The sequence below is a fragment of the Oncorhynchus nerka genome, linkage group LG21 (assembly GCF_034236695.1).
Source record: "Oncorhynchus nerka isolate Pitt River linkage group LG21, Oner_Uvic_2.0, whole genome shotgun sequence".
Taxonomy (NCBI): domain Eukaryota; kingdom Metazoa; phylum Chordata; class Actinopteri; order Salmoniformes; family Salmonidae; genus Oncorhynchus; species Oncorhynchus nerka.
In genome coordinates, this window is record NC_088416.1 from 20,976,837 (window position 1) to 21,000,564 (window position 23,728).

At 43.6% G+C, this 23,728-nt stretch overlaps 1 protein-coding gene across 3 annotated transcripts in view; it reads left to right on the forward strand.

Moving 5' to 3' along the window:
- The window catches only part of LOC115104068 (insulin-like growth factor 2 mRNA-binding protein 1), a 57,694-nt gene that overhangs the window by 27,922 nt on the left and 6,044 nt on the right, over positions 1-23,728 (forward strand). The window contains exons 3-14 of one of the 3 annotated variants that reach the window (XM_029625244.2): positions 15,222-15,270; positions 17,620-17,671; positions 18,436-18,490; positions 20,172-20,459; positions 20,764-20,898; positions 21,110-21,232; positions 21,632-21,767; positions 21,980-22,096; positions 22,323-22,439; positions 22,832-22,906; positions 23,236-23,367; positions 23,588-23,701. In XM_029625244.2, coding sequence (XP_029481104.1) covers positions 15,222-15,270; positions 17,620-17,671; positions 18,436-18,490; positions 20,172-20,459; positions 20,764-20,898; positions 21,110-21,232; positions 21,632-21,767; positions 21,980-22,096; positions 22,323-22,439; positions 22,832-22,906; positions 23,236-23,367; positions 23,588-23,701 — 1,393 coding nt within the window. Of the gene's footprint in view, positions 1-15,221; positions 15,271-17,619; positions 17,672-18,426; positions 18,491-20,171; positions 20,460-20,763; positions 20,899-21,109; positions 21,233-21,631; positions 21,768-21,979; positions 22,097-22,322; positions 22,440-22,831; positions 22,907-23,235; positions 23,368-23,587; positions 23,702-23,728 lie in introns of all 3 variants that reach the window. The other 2 variants (XM_029625242.2, XM_029625243.2) reach the window with 2 other exon arrangements.

Below are 23,728 nucleotides of genomic sequence, written 5' to 3' on the forward strand. Positions count from 1 at the left end.
ATTTATACAACAACTTAATGTGTTATCACCGCGCTTCATCTAATAGCACAACCAAATGACCTGGATTGTAGTTGAGATTACATTAAAAGTACATAGTGCAAGTGATCAATGCTGTTCGTGATTCTGCACAGATATTTATATTGTGAAAATCTCCACAGATACTTTTATAGTTACAGTAACCTTAAAACGTGGCCATGGATGATTCGCTAATTTAAGGTTGAATACAAACTGTTACATTAGTTTGTAAGATAGCCTTAACTCGAGGTCATTTACTGTGTTACAAAAGTCATCGAATTGTGTTAGGTTGGCAATGCAAATATCAACATTTAAAGGAGATTTATGTAATGCTTACCGTACATAGTTCCATCAGAGCCACTGGCTTAATCCTGTTCTTTAACATTTATTTTTTGGTTTAGTTGGAGACGTGAAAACAACATATCATTTGTTAACTTGTCGACAAGTTAATAGGCTATTTACATAATAGCAAAACTGATACAGAATTGCGTTTTGTTTTCAACACAACCAAATATTTGCATTTGAAGGAGATGTATATTTTGTGCCACTGACTTAGTCTGACTTTAATTCCAGTTTGTCTACAAATTAATAATAATATATATTGGATTCACATTCCCAATCTCAACCAAAAGTAAAAGTTAAAGAATAGGACTAAATCAAATCAAATCAAACGTTAAATGCACTTCAAATAAAGTTTGGTTTGATTTAGTCCTATTCATTAACTTTGATTTTTGCATGATCATTACACAGGTGCACCTCGTGCTGGGGACAATAAAAGGCATCTCTAAACTGTGCAGTTTTGTCACACAACACAATGCCACAGATGTCTCAAGTTTTGAGGGAGCGTGCAATTGGCATGCTGACTGCAGGAATGTCCACCAGAGCTGTTGCCAGAGAATTTACTGGTCATTTCTCTATCATAAGCCACCTCCAACATCATTTTAGAGAATTTGGCAGTACGTCCAACCGGCCTCACAACCGCAGACCACGTGTATGGCGTTATGTGAGCGAGCGGTTTACTGATGTCAACGTTGTGAACAGAGTGCCTCGTTGTGGCGGGCGGGTTATGTTATGGGCAGGCATAAGCTACGCACAACGAATACAATTAAATTTTATCTATGGCAATTTGAATGCACAGAGATACCATGACGAGATCCTCAGGCCCAAAGGATGTGCCATTTATCCGCCGCCATCACCTCATGTTTCAGCCTGATAATGCACGGCCCCATGTCGCAAGCGTCTGTACACATTTCCTGGAAGCTCAAAATGTCCCAGTTCTTCCACGGCCTGCATACTCATCAGACATGTCACCCATTGAGTATGTTTGAGATGCTCTGGATCGACGTGTACGACAGCGTGTTCCATTTCCCACCAATATCCAGCAACTTCGCACAGCCTTTGAAGAGGAGTGGGACAACATTCCACATGCGACAATCAACACTCTGATCAACTCTATGTGAAGGAGATCTGCATGAGGCAAATGGGTGTCAGACCAAATACTGACTGGTTTTCTGAAAAATAAGCCCCTACCTTCTTTTTAAGGTATTTGTGACCAACAAATGCGTATCTGTATTTCCAGTCATGTGAAATCCATAGATTAGAGCGTTGTTTATTTATTTTAACTGACTGACTTCCTTATATGAACTGTAACTCAGTAAAATCTTTGAAATTGTTGCATGTTGCATTTTATACTTTTGTTCAGTATGTATAGGCCTAAATATTATCATTGATGACATATGACTTAAAGAGAGTATGGTTACGTTTTATTTGCTCTGTTAAACCTTCCCTTTGGAATGACTTCGATAGCAACAGTGAATCTATTTGGTTATTAAGAGATCTCTAATTAATCATTATCATGATAGCACATTGGTAGTAGTTAGTGATGAATATCAAAGTTAAGCAAGGCCGGGCTTGGTTAAAAGCCTAGATGGGAAACCAAATTCCTAGCAGTAGTTAGATCAACTCTCCAGTAGGAGTTGCTGCCCAGCTTAGTTTTTCTTTCTTATAGTGGATACGACGTTGAAGATCTGACGCTGTTTCATATACAAATTGTACAAATGTTTTATATAAGGTTTGTCTATGTTGATAATTGGTTACCATGATGACATAATTATGTGGTTGAAATTTCACCCCCAAACAAAAGTTGATGACTTTTTTGCAAATCCAATGTATTTTCCACGTAGGTTCCACGTCCCAATACGTTGACAAATTACGCTAAAACCCACGTTGATTCAACCAATTTCTGCCCGGTGGGTACTTTCTCCTTTTATTCATATAGGCCTACTACAGTTCACACTTGTAGCGCTTGGGATGATTAACCATTTCCCCAAGTCTTCTCAGTCGGTAGTTTTTTCAATGCGTTCTATATAAGTACCGTTAGAGCACCCTGAGAAAATAAGACTGCTGCATGCTATTTCTCCCCCCTTTTGTTGTTCTGAAATTCTCTCCACACGGGCAAATTTGGAGCCTCTTTTCCATGACGGCTGTTTTTGAAGTGTAATGCACCAGGTGAAGATTGTAATCGTATCGACAGCGGCAGTCTTTCCACCAGCTCTCTGTTCTCTCTTCATGCAACAGACTACCTACTTATGCAAGATCTCCCTGTGTTTGTTTTTTGTTAGCATATCAGGTTTTGGGCATTTCCATATGACTCAAATCCCTATAGGTTGCTATTTGAAGGATTTCTAAGAAATGATGAAATGGAAGAACAGATTTCTTCCCCCTCACAGCAACTTGCAGTCAAGCGAGGAGAAAGAGAGACGAGTGATTAAAAGAGTATAGCTTTATGTTCTAGTAGTAGGGTCTGCTGTAGATTTAGGTGAATACGAGCAGTAGGCAGTGACATAGACAGCCTGCTATAGCAGCAGAAAGGTCCAACTCTTTGTGTGTGTGGTGGCTCTTCCCCATCAGAGTCCATTGCATATTTGGGGTTAATGTTGCATCGGCGCCTCCTGATTGCCTGGCTAGCGGAGTGACCTTTCACCCCATTGTAGGGCAGGGCGTGGAGCAAAGAGAGGAGGGGGGGAAAGGGAAGGTGGGGGCAGCTATCAGGTATTCTAAGGGGGAGGGGGAAGGGGGTCAAGTGGGGAGAGAGGGAGGGGGAGGGAGGGTTGTAAATATACGGTGTAGGGGAGAGTGGGGTAAGTTGAGCCAAAGGGGTAAATTAAGCCATCCTTGTTTCTAGGAAACCATAAACAAAATAAAAAACTTGACCAAATATTTGGGAAGACGTCATCATTTCATGGAGTCTATGAAGAAAGAAACCACATGGAAAAAGCGGTAAGCAAGATATCAAAGTAGATCATTCTAAGACTGTTCGGTTGGGGTCTCTATAAGCTTCAATATGAGGTCCTTTACCTAGCATGAAAGTACATCCTTGTAGATGTGTGGGCTAATATAGTCCACGTGTTTGCCTTCCGGTAAGTTGAGCCAATGGTTGAGCCAACGGCAAGTTAACCAAATTGAAGTGTTTTCTTCCCAGGTGTAATGCAAGGCCTTATCTATGGGATATGAGGTAACAACAGAGCCTGGCCTTTGTTAAAAGTGTTTTTAAAAAGTAGAAAGTGTTTGTTAGGTGTTAAGCCTGTGTTAAAAGATGCATAAAATGATTAATAGACAAAAAAAAGTGATTGTGATTGTGTTGAATTGTGTTTGGGAAATGGAGATTGTCATGGTTTAAAAAAGTAGTGATAATATTTCATTCAGTACAGAAATTTGTAGGCGGCTTAACTTACTCTGTCCTGTGGATCAACTAACCCCATTCCCCGGGTAAGTTGTGCCAAGAGACCACTTTTTGGACAAACTATGTTTTTAAAATTGTAATGTTTACATGAATTCTGATCATTTCCAAGGATAACCACCACACTGAAATATATGTAGATATATTTGTTAGAAAGAATACTATATTTCGCTTGACGGAGTGATGCTGAATGTAAAAAATGTCTCAGATTACCACACTCTTGTCTCGTGTCAGTGCTCATTGCTTGCACTTTATGTTGATGTAGTCATTTAGCCTCCATGCTATCTTGAGAGCTTCTTGGGTGGTAGTAAGCCTTTTTTTCCACAAAGAATTGTGATAAACACACATCCACTACCTTTTTCTGAGTACTTAGCTCCATGGCTCTCATTGGTCCTGTCTTGTGAACTGCCTTTCTGGAGTCATGGGCACCAACAACATCCTGGTATGGACCTCATGGAATCGTTGTCAAGATGGCGATATATATACTGAAAAGTTGGCTAGGATCAGGAAACAGTGCAACCGTGTCTGTCGGCGCCATCTTGACGGCGATTCTATATATATATGTATATATGTTTTTATGTTATTTCTTACATTATTCTCTCAGAACATTTATTGTATTTTTACCTTCAGCCAGAAATAACTTTTGGACATTAGATCGGCGGTCACTCACCAGAAATTCTAGCACATTCTAAATGTGACTTCCCTGACCTGGATCCGTTGTTTGCATACCATCCACCGCTTCCGAGTATATTACTCGCTAACGTTCAGTCCTTGGACAATAAAGTAGACCGGCTCAGGACAAGGATCTCCTTCCAGAGACACATCAGGGACTGTAACACACTCTGTTTTATGGCTTCACGGTTCTCTCCAGACAATATTGTCACTGTCCATTTAACCAGTGGGGTTCTCCGTCCATCTCGCGGACGAGAAGAAATAACTCTATGGGGAAAAAGAAAGGCAGGTGGGGTTTGTTTCATGATTAACAAAAGACAAACTAGCCAAATGTTTAAAAAAATATGTCCGTAAACTCTCGAGCCAACTGGTTTGCACATGCTCTGAGATCGCGGCTTGGGATGCCCAGACGCTCGATTGTTTACGGACAAATTCAATCTCTCCATATCCCAGTCTGTTGTCCCCATGTGCTTCAAGATGTCCGCCATTGTTCCTGTACCCAAGAAAGCGAAGGTAACTAAGCTAAATGACTGTCGCCCTGTAGCGCTCACTTCTGTCATCATGAAGTGCTTTGAGAGGCAGATCACTTATACCTTACCCGACACCCAAGACCCACTACAAATTGCATATCTCCCCAACAGATCCATGGATGTAGCAATTGCCATTGCACTGCACACACTGCTCTATCCCACCTGGACAAGACAAATACTTATGCAAGAATGCTGTTCAGCCTTCAAACTCATCACTAAGCTCAGGGCCCTGGGTCCTCCTTGTGCAACTGGGTCCTGGACTTCCTGACCGCCTACTCAATGTGGTGAAAGTAGGCAACAAAAACTCTGCCACACTGAACATCAACACAGGGGCCCCACAGGGGTGTATGCTAAGCCCCCTCCTGTACACCCATGACTGCGTGGCCACACACGTCTCCAACTCCATCATCAAATTTGCTGACGGCACAACAGTGGTAGGCCTGATTACCAACACAGATGAGACAGGTGGAGGTGAGAGCCCTGGCAAAGCGGTGTCAGGAAAATAACCTCTCCCACAACGTCAACAAAATGAATGAGCTAATTGTGGACTACAGGAGATAGCAGAGAGAGCACACTCCCATCCACATCGATAGGGCTGCAGTGGAGAGGGTCAAAAGCTTCAAGTTCCTCAGCGTGTACATCACTAACAACCTGAAATGGTCCCTTCACAAAGACAGCGTGGTGAAGAAGGCGCATCAGCTGAAAATATTTGGCTTGGCCCCTAAGACCCTCACTAACTTCTACAGATGCACCATTGTGAGCATCCTGTCTGGCTGTATCATTGCCTGGTACGGCAATTGCACCATCCACAACTGCCACCCGCTACCATCTAGAAGGAGGAGACAGTAGAGGTGCATCAAATCTGGGGCCGAGAGACTGAGAAGCAGCTTCTATCTCCAGGACATCGGACTGTTAAACAGCCACTACTAGCCGGCCTCCACCCAGTACCCTGCCCTGAACCTTTATTTTTATGGATTATGTGTGCATCGTTTTCTTTTTAAATTTCTAGGTATTACTGCACTGTTCGAGCTAGAAATACAAGCATTTCGCTGCACCTGTGATACCATCTGCAAATCTGTGTACGCGACCAATACATTTTGATTTGTGCGTGTGTCTGTGTGTGTGTGTGTGTGTGTCTGTGTGTGTTTGTGAGTGTGTGTGTTTGTGTAAAGGTGGTTGTTTTTGTGGTGTCGCTCGCCTATTCCCATCTTCACCAACAGCAAGGTGGACACTGATCCAATTTCTTAACTAGGCTTTGTGTTGTGGTTTTCATTTACTTCTGTAGTCCGCTCGTAATCTCTCTCTCTCTCTTTCTCTCTCTCCCTCATTCGGGATAATCAGCTTAGAACTTAACCATTGGCCTGCTACCCTGCAGATTCCCAGCCCACCCCATAAACACAACACACAACACACAGCACACAAAACACACACACACACAATCAGCTTTCTTGACCACCATTCCCAGGATGGATAGGCTGTTGACCGTATAGTGTATAGTGTATACAGGATCTTAATTTGATCCAGTTTGCTACAGCATGAAAATAATCCTGCAGCAACGGGATATGTGAATTATTATGTGGATTATAATTAAAGGACATTTGTTTGTAGGGGTTGATGCCTTTTCAAGTCTGACATTTCAAAGTGGAAATTACAAACTTCTGGAGACTTAAACCTCAAATGCACTCAACGTTTAAAATGCCCTGCATTGCAGGAAGGTTCTCCTGCGACATGGTGATCAAATTAAGATCCTACATCTGTAAGGCTCTCCTGAGGCCTGCTAAATCAATCACTACACTTTGGAGAAACAGCATGAAAACAAAAACATTCCTTCAACATGTTGAACTTTGTTAATTTTGCTGAAATAAGAGATGAATGATTGAAGTATTTAAAAAAAATAGATATTTGTTTGTATCCCTATCATTACAACCGGATCTCAAGGTATGATTGTGTAATAAGCCATATCTGCATCTGTCTTACTATTCCATTACTATTAACAAGTTGTTGGTATTTTTGTGTAAAATGATCATAATGAAGGTGCAACAACTGTGTCCACCAACCAAATTGATGTAATTTGGGACAATTGAAGGATGAGTGTGGAGCTTTAGGGTGTACGTTGTATGACAACCTAACATTACTGAGGTCAATTATGGGAATTAGCTTAGCTTTTCAATTAAGTGATTGCAATTCACAATTAGCGCTATCGTTCTCTCTGAGCACAAGCTATGGTGCTGCCAGGCTACATCCTTTGCTATTGTATGGCCTTGTTGTAATAGTTATTACCTTGAGCCTTTGAGCTTTGTATGGTGAGAGTGGATTTGGTTTCTTTTAGGGTTGAAATTCAGGCTAGAGTTCTGTTGCATCCCTGTGAAACATTGCTACCTCTTTTGAAGGGCGTAGGCAGCAGAGAATGGCTATTAGGGATGTGAGGTGTATTCAGCTAAGCTGAAATGTTGAATGATCGCTCAAAACCAACACAGAATTGAATTTAACGTTTGATGCGTATATTGAAACGGTAGGCATTCTGAATGCACCGTTTGTAGAATACACCGTTTCGAACACACTGGTTATGGGTATAGCCCTAATAATAGTGTGTTGAAATAATTTCTCAATGTCAATGTTGCCAGGCGGGTCTTTTTTTTAATGTGAAATCAAAACACGAATTCATAATACATTTTTATTTTTTATTTTAATAATCATAGTAATGTTTTATTGTCAAATTCACCTGATAGTTGCAGTGAAATAAGCATCTGGTTGAAAAAAAAACCTGGATAAAGTCAATGCGTTATGTTGTCTAAACGCATAAGGTCCATCACAGCTAACATTTTGACTGACGGGCTTTGGCAGTTCGTTGCTTAATCTCCTTACCCAACTGCTCTATACACGCTTAGAAAAAAAGGTCCTATCTAGAACCTAAAGGGTTTGTCGGCTGTCCCGATAGGAGAACCCTTTGAAGAACCCTTTTTGGTTCCTGGTAGAACCCTTTTGGGTCCAGGTAGAACCCTTTCCCCAGAGGGTTCTACATGGAACCCAAAAGAGTTCTGCCTGGAACCAAAAAGAGTGTACATAGGAGCCGTTAATCAGTAGCCTGTTTTTATTTTTTTATTTTAAGAGGCACCTTTTTGAAGTCCCCACCCCTTTCCCTTCCTCCATCTCTCGCCCCTCTCCTCTGCTCTCCACATCTATTGAGAGGAAGTTAGCTTTGAGTGGGGGTGTGTGCATGTGGGGGAGGGGCGCAGTGCACAGAGAGAGAGAGAATGCACGCTGCTGTCTTTGAAGCCTATTGTTTTTTATTCTCTCTCTATCTCTCTCTCTCTCCGCATTTCATTCCCCACTCCCCCATCATCCTCAGAGCTTGGTTGCTGATTGGCCAAGCCACCGACAGGGTGAAATTAGACAGGAAGTAGCTCTGGATAAAAAGAAAATGCAAAGTGGGGCTACATGACTGAGACTTCCTGTGTTCTCCATTTCCTGCTTGACCTTTCACCTCGCAATGGGCCACACATAGTTCAATTGGTGGGATTTGGAAGTCTGCAGCTACCCTGTGTGTGTGTGTGTGTGTGTGTGTGTGTGTGTTAGCGTGTGTGTGTACTTCTTTCATTCTGCTGAGTGGGTTGAGTTGTCGTGGGCCCCTTTGTGTAGTAGACTGTATATGTAATGCTGTTGTGTTATTGTCACAATTCTACGGCTACGCCATCTTCTCTAAAACTAATTTTGGCCTCCATTTTCAAACCTCCATGGTCTGTTGTAGTTATACTCTCAAATGAAAAGGACAGTAAGGGTTACTTAGGCCAACCACCCACTGACTTAAGTTTAAAAGTGAAGGACATAATCACAGTTTGTGTGTGTGTATTTGTGTTGGTAGGCGTTTACAGTATGTTAGTATGATCATGAGTATTTTATCTATGTGCCCTATTATTTTCGCTAGTGTGTTCGAACCTACATTTATGGTGTGCCTTTGTTTGTTTTTGACTGTATTTTGTAAATCAAGGGGCATCTACAAAGTCTGTATGCACTTGGTGCATGTGGTGTTGGTGTGTTGGTGATTTCAGAACACAAAGTGTGCGTTTGTGTGTTCAAACGTGAATGTGTGGTGCCTAAGTGATTATGTGGCTGTGTTAATTTGTACTTAAATTATTATTATTTTTTTTTACAATACCCATTCTGATGTATGTTCAAATGTGTACATGTGTGGACGAGTGGGTGTGTTTGTTTTTAATCTGCTTGGAGGGTGTGTGACTTGGTGTGTTTTGTGTGGGCGTCTGGGTGTGTGTTTATGATTATGGGCTATGGAATGCTTCTCATTGTTTTCCCTTCCACCGGGAGGACACCCGAGTCCTCCAGCGCTGCTGAGACTGGCCCGTCATGCATCGGTGAGCCACCGGTGGGGGGCGCTCTAGGGACTTTTCCAATGCTAAACAGATGGCCTGATGGGAAGGGGAGGCGAGCCACTCAGGGCGACATGCATGCCTGTGTAACAGCTCACTGTGAAAATCGCACCTCCTCTGTGTATGTGTGTGTGTGGTAAAATTACCTGAGGGTGTGTGTGCTATGCAATTGAGCCTGATTTTGGCATGGAACGGGCTTTTTTTTATACATTTGTGGTTCAGTGTGAAGTTTTTAGTATTGTGGTTGTGTTTGTTTATTAAATGGTGAGATGACACTGTAGAGCAGAGTTCTCCAATAAGCGACCCACAGGTGATTTTATTTTTGCCCCTAAGGTTTCTGAGCAAAATAAAAAATATAATAAATAAATATACAGTACCAGTCAAAAGTGTGGACACATATATAGAAGATAGCCCTAAATCCATATTATGGCAAGAACAGCTCAAATAAGCAAAGATAAATTACAGTTAATCTGCACCTCAGATTGCAGCCCAAATAAATGCTTCACATTGTTCAAGTAACAGACACATCTCAACATCAACTGTTCAGAGGAGACTGTGTGAATCAGGCCTTCATGGTCGATTTTCTGCAAAGAAACCACAACTAAAGGACACCAATAATAAGAAGAGACTTGCTTGGGGCCAAGAAACACGAGCAATGGACATTTAGACCTGTGGAAATTTGTAGTTTGGTCTGGTGTCCAAATCTGAGATTTTTGGTTCCGACCTCCGTGTATTTGTGAGACGCAGTGTGGGTGAACGGATGATCTCCGCATGTGTAGTTCCCACTGTAAAGCATGGAGGAGGAGGTGTTATGGTGTGGGGGTTCTTTGTTGGTGACACTGTCTGTGATTTATTTAGAATTCAAGGCACACTTAACTAGCATGGCTACCACATCATTCTGCAGCAATACGCCATCCCATCTGGTTTGGGCTTAGTGGGACTATAATTTGTTTTTCAACAGGACAATGACCCAACACACCCAGGCTGTGTAAGGGCTATTTTACTAAGAAGGAGCGTGATGGAGTGCTGCATCAGACGACCTGGCCTCCACAATCCCCTGACGTCAACCCAATTGAGATGGTTTGGGATGAGTTGGACCAGGGAGTGAAGGAAAAGCAGCCAACAAGTGCTCAGCATATGTGGGAACTCCTTCAAGACTGTTGGAAAAGCATTCCAGGTTTAGCTGGTTGAGAGAATGTGTGGAAAGCTGTCATCAAGGCAAAGGGTGGCTACTTTGAAGAATCTCAAATATAAAATACACATTGTTTTGTTTAACCCTTTTATGGTTACTACATGATTCCATATGTGTTATTTCAAAGTTTTGATGACTTCACTATTATTCTACAATGTAGAAAATTGTGAAAATAAAGAAAAACCCTTGATATGAGTAGGTATTCGAAAACATTTGACAGGTAGTGCGTATAGAATATATTATGTAATTTTCGTTATTGGATATACAATTTCAGGAAATTATATTGAATGTACATTTACATTTTAGTAATTTAGGACACGCGCTTATCCAGAACGACTTGTGAGTAGTGAGCTCAAAGTGATTATAATTTAGGAAATGTGTTCCCAAATATTCCCATGCATAAATAGAGGGATATGTGATCATATCTCAAAGTCTGTTTAGGATTTTTGCGGACCAATTTGCAGTGTACAATTATTTATAACTATGTTCCGGCCCCCTGACCATCCACTGAAAAATCAGCCCACAGCTGAATGTAATTGGGTACCCCTGCCGTGGAGGCCTATCCTTGAGTGAAATGTTGCGGGAGAGATCTTCAAAGGAGAGGTACAGTGGAACCGAAATTGAGGACATGAGTATAATGGAGGACAGAGGGTCAAGCCATTCAGTTAGGACCTTTCGAAACCTCCTTCAAGTCAATTTTCCCTTACATAACCAACCAGTGTCTGTACAACATATACACACTTACATACATACAAACACACCTTTGTTCTCCTTCACAGGTCTGCGCAAACATGCTCCCTCACACTTTCCCTCTTCCTCATTTTCAACCATGTTTATGGAGCTCTCTCTCTCGCTGTCTCTGTCTCTGTCTCTCTCGTGCTGTGCTTCTCCCACACCACCCTATATTCCCTGACCATACAATTCTTTCACATGGTAAGCTAACACCTCCATGCCCCTCCTATGTGACAATGCTATGGTCTCACCCCCAATAGAGTCTCCTGATCAGACTAAATACATTTGCTTTTGACCCCACCAGCATAAAGCTGTAGGCTTGAGGCTTCTAAGCATCCAGGCCCCTCTTCTTTCTCCCATTGTCCTGTTGGTACCAACACAAGCTATGTACGTTAGATGCTACCTCAAAGACAAAGTCAGTAACACAGACATAAACATTCATTAAGCTTCAGCTGAGATTAGTTTTTCAGGAATTTTAAATGTTTGTTCATTTTGGAGTATTTGCTATGTGAGGTTGGGAGCATGTGGAGGGAAGACCACCCCTGAAGGGAAGAACAACAACATATGAACGGGTGCAACCATATTGTCTCCTCACCACTCATCCATCTTCCCCTCCCCTCCCCTGTCGTCATGGCGTCAGCCAATGAGATGCCTGGGAGTCGGCGTTCAGTGTTGTCTAGGTTAATTTAATTTCACAGTTGGTGTGGGTGTGGGGCTGATGGTTGAGGGGGGTTGAAGGGGCAAATGTGAGTTAAGTGTTGGGTGGGGGGCTATGTAGATGTGGGGGTTGGGTGGATGGTTACGTCTATTGATGTATTGATTTGCGGGACAGAGACTTTGATGAATGAAGAAGGGTTTTCGCCGAGGAGGAGAAGTACCAGTTCAAAGGCCCACCCGTCCCCCTCACGTGCTCCCCTCACAAATAGCCTACCGTGGGCGGTGAAGCCTGAAGCACGGCCATGATGTTGACTGTTAATTTGGTGGCTTGCACAAGTTTCCCCAAAAACGGACAAAATCATTTGTTTTCAAGACTGTGGTGACCTTCGAGTAACTGAACCATTCTATGTGGCTAAATAGTCAATAGTGCTTTAATTGTTACAGCACATTCAACACGTTGCTGAACTACCATCCAATGGTGTGGCACAGGAAACATGAACCTCTTAGCCTCATCATCAAAAAGCCCTGAAACCTTTCGGAATGTTTCTGCTCTTGAAAACAACATGTGCCATGATTGTATTGGGTTGCTTTATGGTAATATATGTGTAGAATGTCATTTTCCTGAGGCCCATGAGCGTAGATTGGCCCTTCTATATGTTTTGTTGCGCAGAGCCCAAGAGGCAAGGCAGGGAATTTTTATTGGGTTGTGTCTCTCCTGGGTGTAGAAACTTAGGTTCAGAGGTCACAAGGGGATACCAACATGTTAACCCTTTACAAACCAGCAGAGCTGTGAGCTGCCCCTCCCTTATGACCCCTGGCGCCCATTCTCTCCTCCACACACACACACACACACACACACACACACACACACACACACACACACACACACACACACACACACATAGATCATTAGAGCTCCCTCTAGAGTTCAATCAGGACGCTGGCAACCAATTGCCAGCTCTGTGTTTCAGTTGCCCTTAGGCACACAGATCTAGCATCAGCTTACCCTCTAAAATCTGGAGGAAAATGCGAAAACTGACCGTACATCTAGGGGCGACGTCATTCTACTCCCAGTCAGAGATTCCAAGGGGTTGAAGCAGGAAAATTTGATAGGCTACTATTACCTACCTGCTACCCCTCCTTGTCCTCTTTTCTCTCCTCACTATGTTCCCCTGATCTCCTCCACTTTGCCTTCTCTGTGGCCAAATCTTTGAATAAATCTGTAAATACTACTTTGGTACTGTGTGGTTCAATATACAAGTTATTCAGCTTGTTTGTTTATTCTTGTATTTTGGGGAACCTTGATGTTGTTGTTATGGAGATTGTCCTCCCCCTGCTGCAGTTCTTTCTCTCTCGCTCCTGTTTGCGCTCTGTCACACTCTGTCCCTTTCTCGCATGTGTTCCCCTGCAGTCAACTCTCTCTCGCTTAATGCCAACCTCACACCCTCTCTCCCTCTACTATACTCCCTCATAGTTTTTCTCTCTCTTTCTCTTTCTTTCGCTCTCTCTCTCTTTCTCGCTCTGTGCCCATGTGTTGGGAACGTTCCAGGGCAGCTGGCAGAGTACTAAATCTGTCGTCAGTGTCCGGTTTCAATATACCCATTCTTTCTCCCTACACACCCCTCAGTCCATCCAACCCACACAAACACTCTCTCTCTCTCTCTCGCTCTCTCTCTCTCTCTCTGAGTCCAGGCCAGCAACAGGCAGCGGGATATGCAAGCTGGCAGATGCTGATGAGCTGAGACACACACACACACACACACTTTCAGCGTCGCTCATGTGTACTGAACCAGGATGTTAAGACCTGAAACACAAGACTGCCAACAGTGTGTGTGTGAGTGTGTGTGTGTGTGTGTGTGTCTGTCTCTGACAGCTTGTCATAACTTTCAATGGTGCATTGGCGGTCAGTACAATGGAGCTCGTAGTTTTTTTATGGTCACAGAATTCTCAGTTGAGAGGCTCAAAGTATTGGAGTTGTACTTGTGAACTAGTATAAAACATATGGAGTAGTGACACCGATGCTCTTTCCTCTCACAGTCGCTGCAGGCAAACTCTGAGATACACTGGTATTTTACGATGCTAAACCGCGAACCAGAGAACCCAATCACGCTTCTGATTCAATGAAATAAAGAATGAGGTTTGACCCAAAAATATTTGGTCAATTTCCATGTAGGTTTACAATAAAAAAGTTTCAGAATTGGATGGTTAATTAAGTGATAATGCCAGAGAAGCTGGTGTTTTTAGGCTATATTGGCACGGGTGTTGTTATTACCAATATATCCTCCAAACACCGGCTTCGAGGGTACTATCACTTTTATACAAAGGGTTAACAACACATTCAAATAATGATTTACATATTTTCCATAAAAACATTATTTTGATGAATTTAGTCATACTATTTCATACTTCCACAAGATATAGTCCCGACACAAATCTGGGGTTGTTACTCAAGCCGGCTGGTCGGCTGGTGGTTCGGTTGCCAGAGACGCAACCCACAACCCAGCCATTCGTTCTAAATGTTCCATTGCCGTACTGGCTGGCAACGTTCTTATCCCGTGCTTCCTAGCTAGCCGACTACGGCTAACTGACAGTCACGTTAAAAAGTGCGGCCAGAATAACAGCAAAGTAACTGCATTTGCATTTGTTTAAGCTGTTTTCTAGTGACATTGATTTGGATACATCCATAGCAATGTGCTAATGAGGCACGATTTCGCCTGGCATTAAAAAAACGTGTTCACTCGTCAGGACACTGTTGTTCAGCGGAGCTAGACAACAACACAGCTAACACAATCACTTCAAACTGAAAAGACTGTAAACCAGCTGCACTTCATTTTGACCTTATTTCAATTGACGGTTGTTTATATCCCATCAAAATGATGCCAGCCGATTCATGATTTCGACTGGCTGAGAAACGCTGCCTGCTTGTCTGTCTTGTCCGCGGTTGAAAACTAAATGTTAGTCTAAAATAAATGTGAGATCATGTCTAGATGCTTTTTATAGTGGAGATCCAAGTTTATAAATTGCCTGGCTGGGGAGATGAGACAGTGGATTGCACAGTCAGATGGAACAGAGTAAATAGGCATTTTAACATCATAGATTTAGCCGGTGGTAACTTGTGGAATAGACACCGGCTGGGATGCGGTTTTAACCAATCAGCATTCAGGATTAGACCCACACACCAGGCAATAGTTGGACCAAATCCATTTGACTGCATGAAGTATGTAAATGTTTTACGTCCATGTTTGAGTTTAATATTTTCAAATAGTATTTCTCTATTTCTCTCTTTCACTCTCTTTTAGGACCAGGAAACTTCAGATCAGAAACATTCCTCCACACCTGCAGTGGGAGGTGAGTGCCCCTGGTTTGACCATAACATAGTTTCACCATATCAAAATGTATCAATGGGTCCGTTAGTGTCTCTCAATCAGTTTTAGATGGAAAAGCATAAGTTAGTCCCTGCTACAACATAGGTAAGTTTTTATTTTTTTATTTTTTTATTTCACCTTTATTTAACCAGGTAGGCTAGTTGAGAACAAGTTCTCATTTGCAACTGCGACCTGGCCAAGATAAAGCATAGCAGTGTGAACAGACAACACAGAGTTACACATGGAGTAAACAATTAACAAGTCAATAACACAGTAGAAAAAAATGGGCAGTCTATATACAATGTGTGGCAAAAGGCATGAGGAGGTAGGCGAATAATACAATTTTGCAGATTAACACTGGGGTGATAAATGATCAGATGGTCATGTACAGGTAGAGATATTGGTGTGCAAAAGAGCAGAAAAGTAAATAAATAAATAAAAAAACAGTATAAAAACAGTATGGGAATGAGGTAGGTGAAAATGGGTGGGCTATTTACCAATAGACTATGTACAGCTGCAGCGATCGGTTAGCTGCTCGGATAGCTGATGTTTGAAGTTGGTGAGGGAGATAAAAGTCTCCAACTTCAGCGATTTTTGCAGTTCGTTCCAGTCACAGGCAGCAGAGTACTGGAACGAAAGGCGGCCAAATGAGGTGTTGGCTTTAGGGATGATCAGTGAGATACACCTGCTGGAGCGCGTGCTACGGATGGGTGTTGCCATCGTGACCAGTGAACTGAGATAAGGCGGAGCTTTACCTAGCATGGACTTGTAGATGACCTGGAGCCAGTGGGTCTGGCGACGAATATGTAGCGAGGGCCAGCCGACTAGAGCATACAAGTCGCAGTGGTGGGTGGTATAAGGTGCTTTGGTGACAAAACGGATGGCACTGTGATAGACTGCATCCAGTTTGCTGAGTAGAGTGTTGGAAGCCATTTTGTAGATGACATCGCCGAAATCGAGGATCGGTAGGATAGTCAGTTTTACTAGGGTAAGCTTGGCGGCGTGAGTGAAGGAGGCTTTGTTGCGGAATAGAAAGCCGACTCTTGATTTGATTTTCGATTGGAGATGTTTGATGTGAGTCTGGAAGGAGAGTTTGCAGTCTAGCCAGACACCTAGGTACTTATAGATGTCCACATATTCAAGGTCGGAACCATCCAGGGTGGTGATGCTAGTCGGGCATGCGGGTGCAGGCAGCGATCGGTTGAAAAGCATGCATTTGGTTTTACTCGCGTTTAAGAGCAGTTGGAGGCCACGGAAGGAGTGCTGTATGGCATTGAAGCTCGTTTGGAGGTTAGATAGCACAGTGTCCAATGACGGGCCGAAAGTATATAGAATGGTGTCGTCTGCGTAGAGGTGGATCAGTAATCAGGAAAAATATGTTCAGAACATGATGTTCTGTGTAGCCATCTGAGATGTGAGTGAGTTAGGGGAGTAAAAAAGCATTTAGATTGACTATGGCTGCGGACATGATTGTGTGTGTTCGTATGTGTATTTGTGTCTTTATTGTGGGGCGGCTTTATTTTGGGGGCGGCAGGTAGCCTAGTGGTTAGAGCATTGGGCTAGTAACCAAAAGGCTGCTAGACTGCTAGAGCTGACAAGGTAAAAATCTGTTGTTCTGCCCCTGAACAAGTCAGTTAACCCACTGTTCCTAGGCCGTCATTGTAAATAAGAATTTGTTCTTAACTGACTTGCCTAGTTAAATAAAGGTTTAAAAATAAATGGTGTGTGTGGGTGTTGAGCGGCGCACGCTACCGCTGACAGCTGGACGAAGACGGGCCACATGTCTCTGCTAAGGCGGGGGGCTCTTTCGCTTTCTCTCTCGCTCTCCACTCCATCCTGCCAGTGCTCGCGTGCAACGCAGTATGTCCTTCCCTAGCTGGCCACACGAGGGTAACGTTTCTCCATCCATGTTATAGCCCTGAACATGAGCCAGAAGGAGTTTAAAAAAAAATAGGCCCAATGTCAGACTAAGAAACCATGTTGAAGACACAATTCTAACTCATTACATCAGAGCAGTCGCGTCATACCAGTGCATAAATTATACATATGGGTGGTCCCGGGAATCAAATCCACTATCATGGCATTGCAAGCACCAACTGAGCCACACAGGACATCAGTGTCTGATTTAGACCAGGGAAGTGTCTCTCTCCAGTCAGTAACACTAATCAATGAAGTGGGAGGTTGAAATGATGCAGACACTTTGGCCCTTGAGGACTGGAACTGCTTTACACTGATGTAGGAAGTGAGACAAACAGGGGAACATTGGAGAAACTCGGTTTAGGTGGAAATGTCGAAACACAACTATAATGAAATTGTGTTCTCCCCTCCCTAGGTGCTGGATGGTCTGCTGGCCCAATATGGGACCGTTGAGAACTGCGAACAAGGTAAGATACTGAAGTTATCTCTGGGGAGAATATATTAATAAGTTATTCTGTTCTATTCATAGCCGGTCAGTCTTCGCTCTGAACATCTGATCTACAAATCCAATGATAAGGCTTCCTTTACACACTCATTGGGCAAGATAAGGAGATTCACAGTATTCTTTGCACTTTGCACAATGCTTTTGCACTACAAAAATGTCACTCACTCTTTTCTATTGAGTCCTGACCAGATCTGCCTTCCCTATCCATCTGAGCTATAAAACAAAAGCATATTCATAAAGCGTCTCAAAATAGGAGTGCTGATCTAGGATCAGGTCCTACCTGTCCAGGTAATCTTAATCAGGTAGGACCTGATCCTAGGCAAAACTGATTTTAGATCAGCACTCCTACTCTGAGGCGCTTTATGAATAAGGGGCGTGATCAGAGTTCTGAGAGTCCTTCTGTCGTCCAAGCACCTCCCTTTGTGAATGCAGCTCATTAAGAAATAGCTTGAGTATACCAGTCTACAGGACACCCTGCAAGAGTGAAGTCTTTATGTCAGTGGTAAATCGCTGCTTCTCAGTCCTTCTCTGTCAGCGAATCAGATTTGATCAATGGGATATCCCATGCTCTGTCATAGGTCAATCAATATCATTAACTCTCAGGAAATGGGTCTGACAAGGAGGTGGGTTTATATCCTCTGACTTATGCAATCTCCCCTCCTCCCTCTCTCTCTCTCCTCCCCTCTCCTCTCCTCTCACTCTGGCTCCTTTTCTTAGTGAACACAGACAGTGAGACTGCGGTGGTCAACGTCACATATGGAACTCGGGAACATGCCAGACAGTAAGTCTCCCATAGTGCATGATCTTTTCTACATCTCTACTTCCAAATGTACCCAGTCCATATCCTTTCACACCTTGCTTATCTGGATGTGTTTGTGTCCATATAATGTATGCCATTTAGCAGACTCATTTATCCAAAGGGACAGTCATGAGTGCATACATTTTACAAAGGGCTGGTCCCAGAAATCAAACCCACTATCCCGGCATTGCAAGCGTCATGCTCTGCCAACTGAGCTATGGAGGACCATATGAATGAAGCGTATAGGGATAAATTACACTGCCGTTCAAAAGTTTGGGGTCACTTAGAATTGTCCTTGTTTTTGTAAGAGAAGCCATTTTTTTTGTCCATTATAACAACATCAAATTGATCAGAAATACAGCGTAGACATTGTTAATGTTGTAAATGACTATTGTAGCTGGAACCGGCTGATTTTTAATGGAATATCTACATAGGCGTACAGAGGCCCATTATCAGCAACCATCCCTCCTGTGTTCCAATGACACGTTGTGTTAGCTAATCCAAGTGCATCATTTTAAAAGGCTAATTGATCATTAGAAACCCCTTTTGCAATTATGTTAGCACAGCTGAAAATGGTTGTGCTGCTTAAAGAAGCAATAAAACTGGCCTTCTTTAGACTAGTTGAGTATCCGGAGCATCAGAATTTGTGGGTTTGATTACAGGCTCAAAATGGCTAGAAACAAAGAACTTTCTTCTGAAAGTCATCAGTCTATTCTTGCTCTGCGAAATGAAGGCTATTCCATGTGAGAAATTGCCAAGAAACGGAAGATCTCGTACAACACTGTGTACAACTCCCTTCACAGAACAGTGCAAACCGTCTCTAACCAGAATAGAAAGATAATCATCCCCAGCTTACAATTGGCTCATTCGTCCCCCCCTCCTCTCCCCTGTAACTATTCCCCAGGTCGTTACTGTAAATGAATACATATTCTCAGTCAACTTACCTGGTAAAATAAGGGTAAAATAAAAATAAATACAGAATTAAAGTTGACCAGGGCAGCTAAAGCGGGGCAGAAATTTGATTAACTGACTTGTTGGAAACGTGGCATTCTATGACGGTACATTTACATTTAAGTCATTTAGCAGACGCTCTTATCCAGAGCGACTTACGTTAAAAGTCACTGAGCTCTTCAGTGAGGCCATTCTACAGGCAATGTTTGTCTATGGCAATAGCATGTCTGCGTGCTTGATTTTATACACCTGTCAGCAACGGGTGTGTCTGAAATCCACTCATTTGAAGGGTGTCCACATACTTTTGTATATAGGGTGTGTATATCACTCGCTTGACCTCTAGTGGTATGATGGTAGGACTGCAGTTGGTGATTGCTCTGCCCTGCAACATGACAAATGATCAAAGATATTAAAGATGAACTTACAACTTACACACATGCAGCCGATGAATTTGGCCATAGTAGAAGGTTTCACTTAAGAAAAGCATTGTTTTGAGACATTTGGCTTTCGAGGTCCAGGTAAAAAACATTTGGGGAGTAAAAACAGATAATCATTATAGAAAGCTATTCAGAAAACCTCATGGGTGAAAGACACAAACCACGGGAACTCTTTCCTTCTCTTTCGTCATCCTTACAAATGACCATTTCTAGTTTTGCTGATATTGTCGATGTATAATTAAATGTGAAATCTAACATCTACCCGTTTCTCCCAGGGCTATCCAGAAGCTGAACGGCTACGAGTTTGAGAACAATTCCTTGCGTGTCTCCTACATCCCAGATGAGACGTCGGATGTCGACTCCCAACACGGCCCAGACAATAGTCGTCGCCCCGGTTACGGCCCCCGCGGCCCCCGTGGCGGTTCCCCGGGCTCAGGCATGCCCTCAAAACACCAGCACGCCGACATCCCCCTCCGACTCCTGGTGCCCACCCAATACGTGGGGGCCATCATCGGCAAGGAGGGTGCCACCATCCGCAACATCACCAAACAAACCCAGAGCAAGTAAGTACCAATATAGTAGTAACAGTGCCAGTGAACCAGATCAAGTGAGTGCAAGTCAGGCCATACCGGTGACTTGTTGCTAGAATAGACAGAGCAAAGCCATTACTGAAATGAAGCATTTACTACATCCCATCTTTGTTATTAAGGCTTTGAAAGTGATTATGAAAATGTACTGGGAGCATTGCACAACCCAAAGGGCTTTCGATTGAATTTGAACAAACCAAAAGTGCCCAGCCCACCTGCTTGTGAACACAACACTGTATGGCCAAACGGACTTTCCTGCGTTTTCTGTCCCTGCTGCTAGAATCGACGTCCATCGCAAAGAGAATGCCGGCGCAGCGGAGAAGCCAATCAGCATCCACTCCACCCCCGAGGGCTGCTCCTCGGCCTGCCGTTTGATCCTGGACATCATGCAACAGGAGGCTAAGGACACCAAGACGTGAGTGCAGTGTCCATGAAGCAGCTGTCAAACCTGCACAGTGTGACAACTTTAAAGTGACCCTCCAGCTATTTCGTAACTTTTCCCATCAAGAAAAAAACGGTATCTCCGATTGTGCTAGGGGTGGACGTTTATGCATGCAGTTAGGAAACGGTACATTTCATTTTCTTCTGTGTTTAATCTCATGCTGTGTTCTCCTTGTCCTCTCAAGTGCTGAAGAAGTACCCCTGAAGATCCTGGCTCACAATAACTTTGTCGGCCGACTGATCGGCAAGGAGGGGCGCAACCTGAAGAAAGTGGAGCAGGACACCGACACCAAGATCACAATCTCCCCGTTAGTCACACACATCTAAAAACATACAAACACATCAACACTCATCATGAAACACACGGGTCCCTGGGTATGTTTATGTAGAGCTGCCATGGTCAATTAGGAAAGATCATGCACCGTGTGATGGAAACATATGACTATATCCAATGACTGACTAAATGTACTGACTTGTTTCTTCATTATTGTAGTCTCCAGTCATCAACTGTGGTTGATTAACAACGTTCCTTGTTATTTTTCTCCCTGTGCTCCTCTCCCCATCACCTTTATGCTTCTTATTTCTCATTCTACCTGCTCTTCCTGTTTCTTATCGTTCTCCTTTTCCACCTGACCTCTCCCTCTTTCCTATAATTCTCTTTCACCTCTCCCACCCTGTCTCTTCCTTCCCTCCACTCCTGTCTGAAGACTCCAGGACCTGACTGTGTACAACCCAGAGAGGACCATCACAGTGAAGGGACCCATCGAGGCCTGTTGTCTGGCCGAGACAGAGATCATGAAGAAAGTGCGCGAGGCCTATGACAATGACATGGCCGCTATGAATGTGAGTCAATGCTCAATACTGGCCTCCAATTCTCTTGAAAACACAATGGTCTCTCACATAGATCTTTCTCCTGCCCCTGGCACTTTAGGTTTCCACCTGTATTTGTTGACTTTCGTAGGGAGAAACGCACATGCAGTCATTGTCACATGCACTCAAACTATCATGCACTCTCAGATCAGTTCCTTTGGCACTTACCTGCTTCTTGTCTCCAGCAACAGACTCATCTGATTCCCGGACTGAACCTTGGAGCGCTTGGACTTTTCCCCCCTTCCGGTTCCATGCCCCCTCCCCCAACAGGCAACTCTGCATCCCCCTACGGCTCTTTTGGGGTAAGTGGACAGGCTTCTATCTAAGCTCGTTGGGTTCCAGTCATTGAGCTTTAGTTGAGTTAGCTGTGTTTGCAAACGCTGATGCTAGCTTTCACAAACATGACCTCGGTCTGCCTCAGGGTTGGGTTGTGGTGTGGTAATAACCTCTAGATCAGCAGGGGTCAGATATTGGTTGGGCTGTGGTCATGTAGTGACACAGTTGTGACTGTTTCATGTCACCCTACAGGCCCCTGAGCAGGAGACAGTCCATGTGTACATCCCGGCCCAGGCGGTAGGAGCCATTATTGGCAAGAAGGGACAGCATATAAAACAGCTGAGCCGCTTCGCTGGAGCATCAATCAAGGTGAGAGATTTACTGGTACACACAGACATTCACTCACACGCGGAAATTGGTCAATGAGGAAAGATAATGCACCGAGCGGGATGTAAATAGTGCATTTCATCACCGCTCTGAAACTGATTTGAGAAAAACAATGACTTTTTTGAGACACCTATACTTGTACATATCATGTCTCTGTAAAGGACGTCACGCTGCTTGCTTAGCGAGTACCACTTCCTTCTGATTCGGCTCATACCTGCCTCAAACTAGGGACCTCTGCTTCGCTAGCACACGTGACCGCCCTCCTTAAGCGTCTTGCCGGTCGGCGCCATGTGAAGTAAGTTTCGCACATCCCCATGTGCCAAAGACGTCTATCTATGTGGTTTAAGTTGACCTTCATATCTTTTCCCCTCCAGATTGCCCCAGCGGAGGCTCCTGACTCCAAGATGCGAATGGTCATTGTAACTGGCCCACCTGAGGCCCAGTTCAAGGTACAGTAGAATGGGAGCATGATCAGACAATCTCTTTTTCAGCCCCTGTTTGTCATAGTGTTCATATCAGTGTCCAGAACTGGGAGCCCTCTTCTTGTTGTTTGCGTCTTTCTTTGTGTGTGGTCTCTGCTTGCCTGTCCTGACTTCTCTTCCTCCATCCATTTCCTCTTCTCCAACCTGTATTATCCTACTTTTAGCCTTACACTCTTCCTGTCCTTCGTACTCTCTTTTTTTTCCTCCAAATCCCTGTTGAAGTCACATGTCAAGCCATAGGGTGTAGTTACTTTTCGATGTCAAACTAACGTTTGACTCTTTGTCGACCACCTCAGGCTCAGGGCAGGATTTATGGTAAACTGAAGGAGGAAAACTTCTTTGGGCCAAAGGAGGAAGTGAAGCTGGAGACGCACATCAAGGTAGCTGCTGCTGCTGCCGGCCGAGTCATCGGGAAAGGCGGAAAGACGGTGAGTGTAGAGGGTCTTCTCTGAGTCCTTCTCAGGTTCCATCCCGTTCTCTTTTTGGCATAGCTTGTACCCTTTATTACAGTCAATTCTGTTCCTATATTTCCTTGTGGCTATCCTCTCCTGAGCTAGAACAACTGGGCATAGGACCACGACTCGCTATAAACAGTCATGTTAGTTTTAACTAAGTGCAAATCACTAACAAAACATTCTTATTCCTCAGGTGAATGAGCTACAGAACCTCACTGCAGCTGAAGTGGTGGTCCCTCGCGAACAGACCCCCGACGAGAATGACCAGGTTATTGTCAAGATCATCGGCCACTTCTACGCAAGCCAGGTGAGGATCTCCTAGTCCTCACTCTCT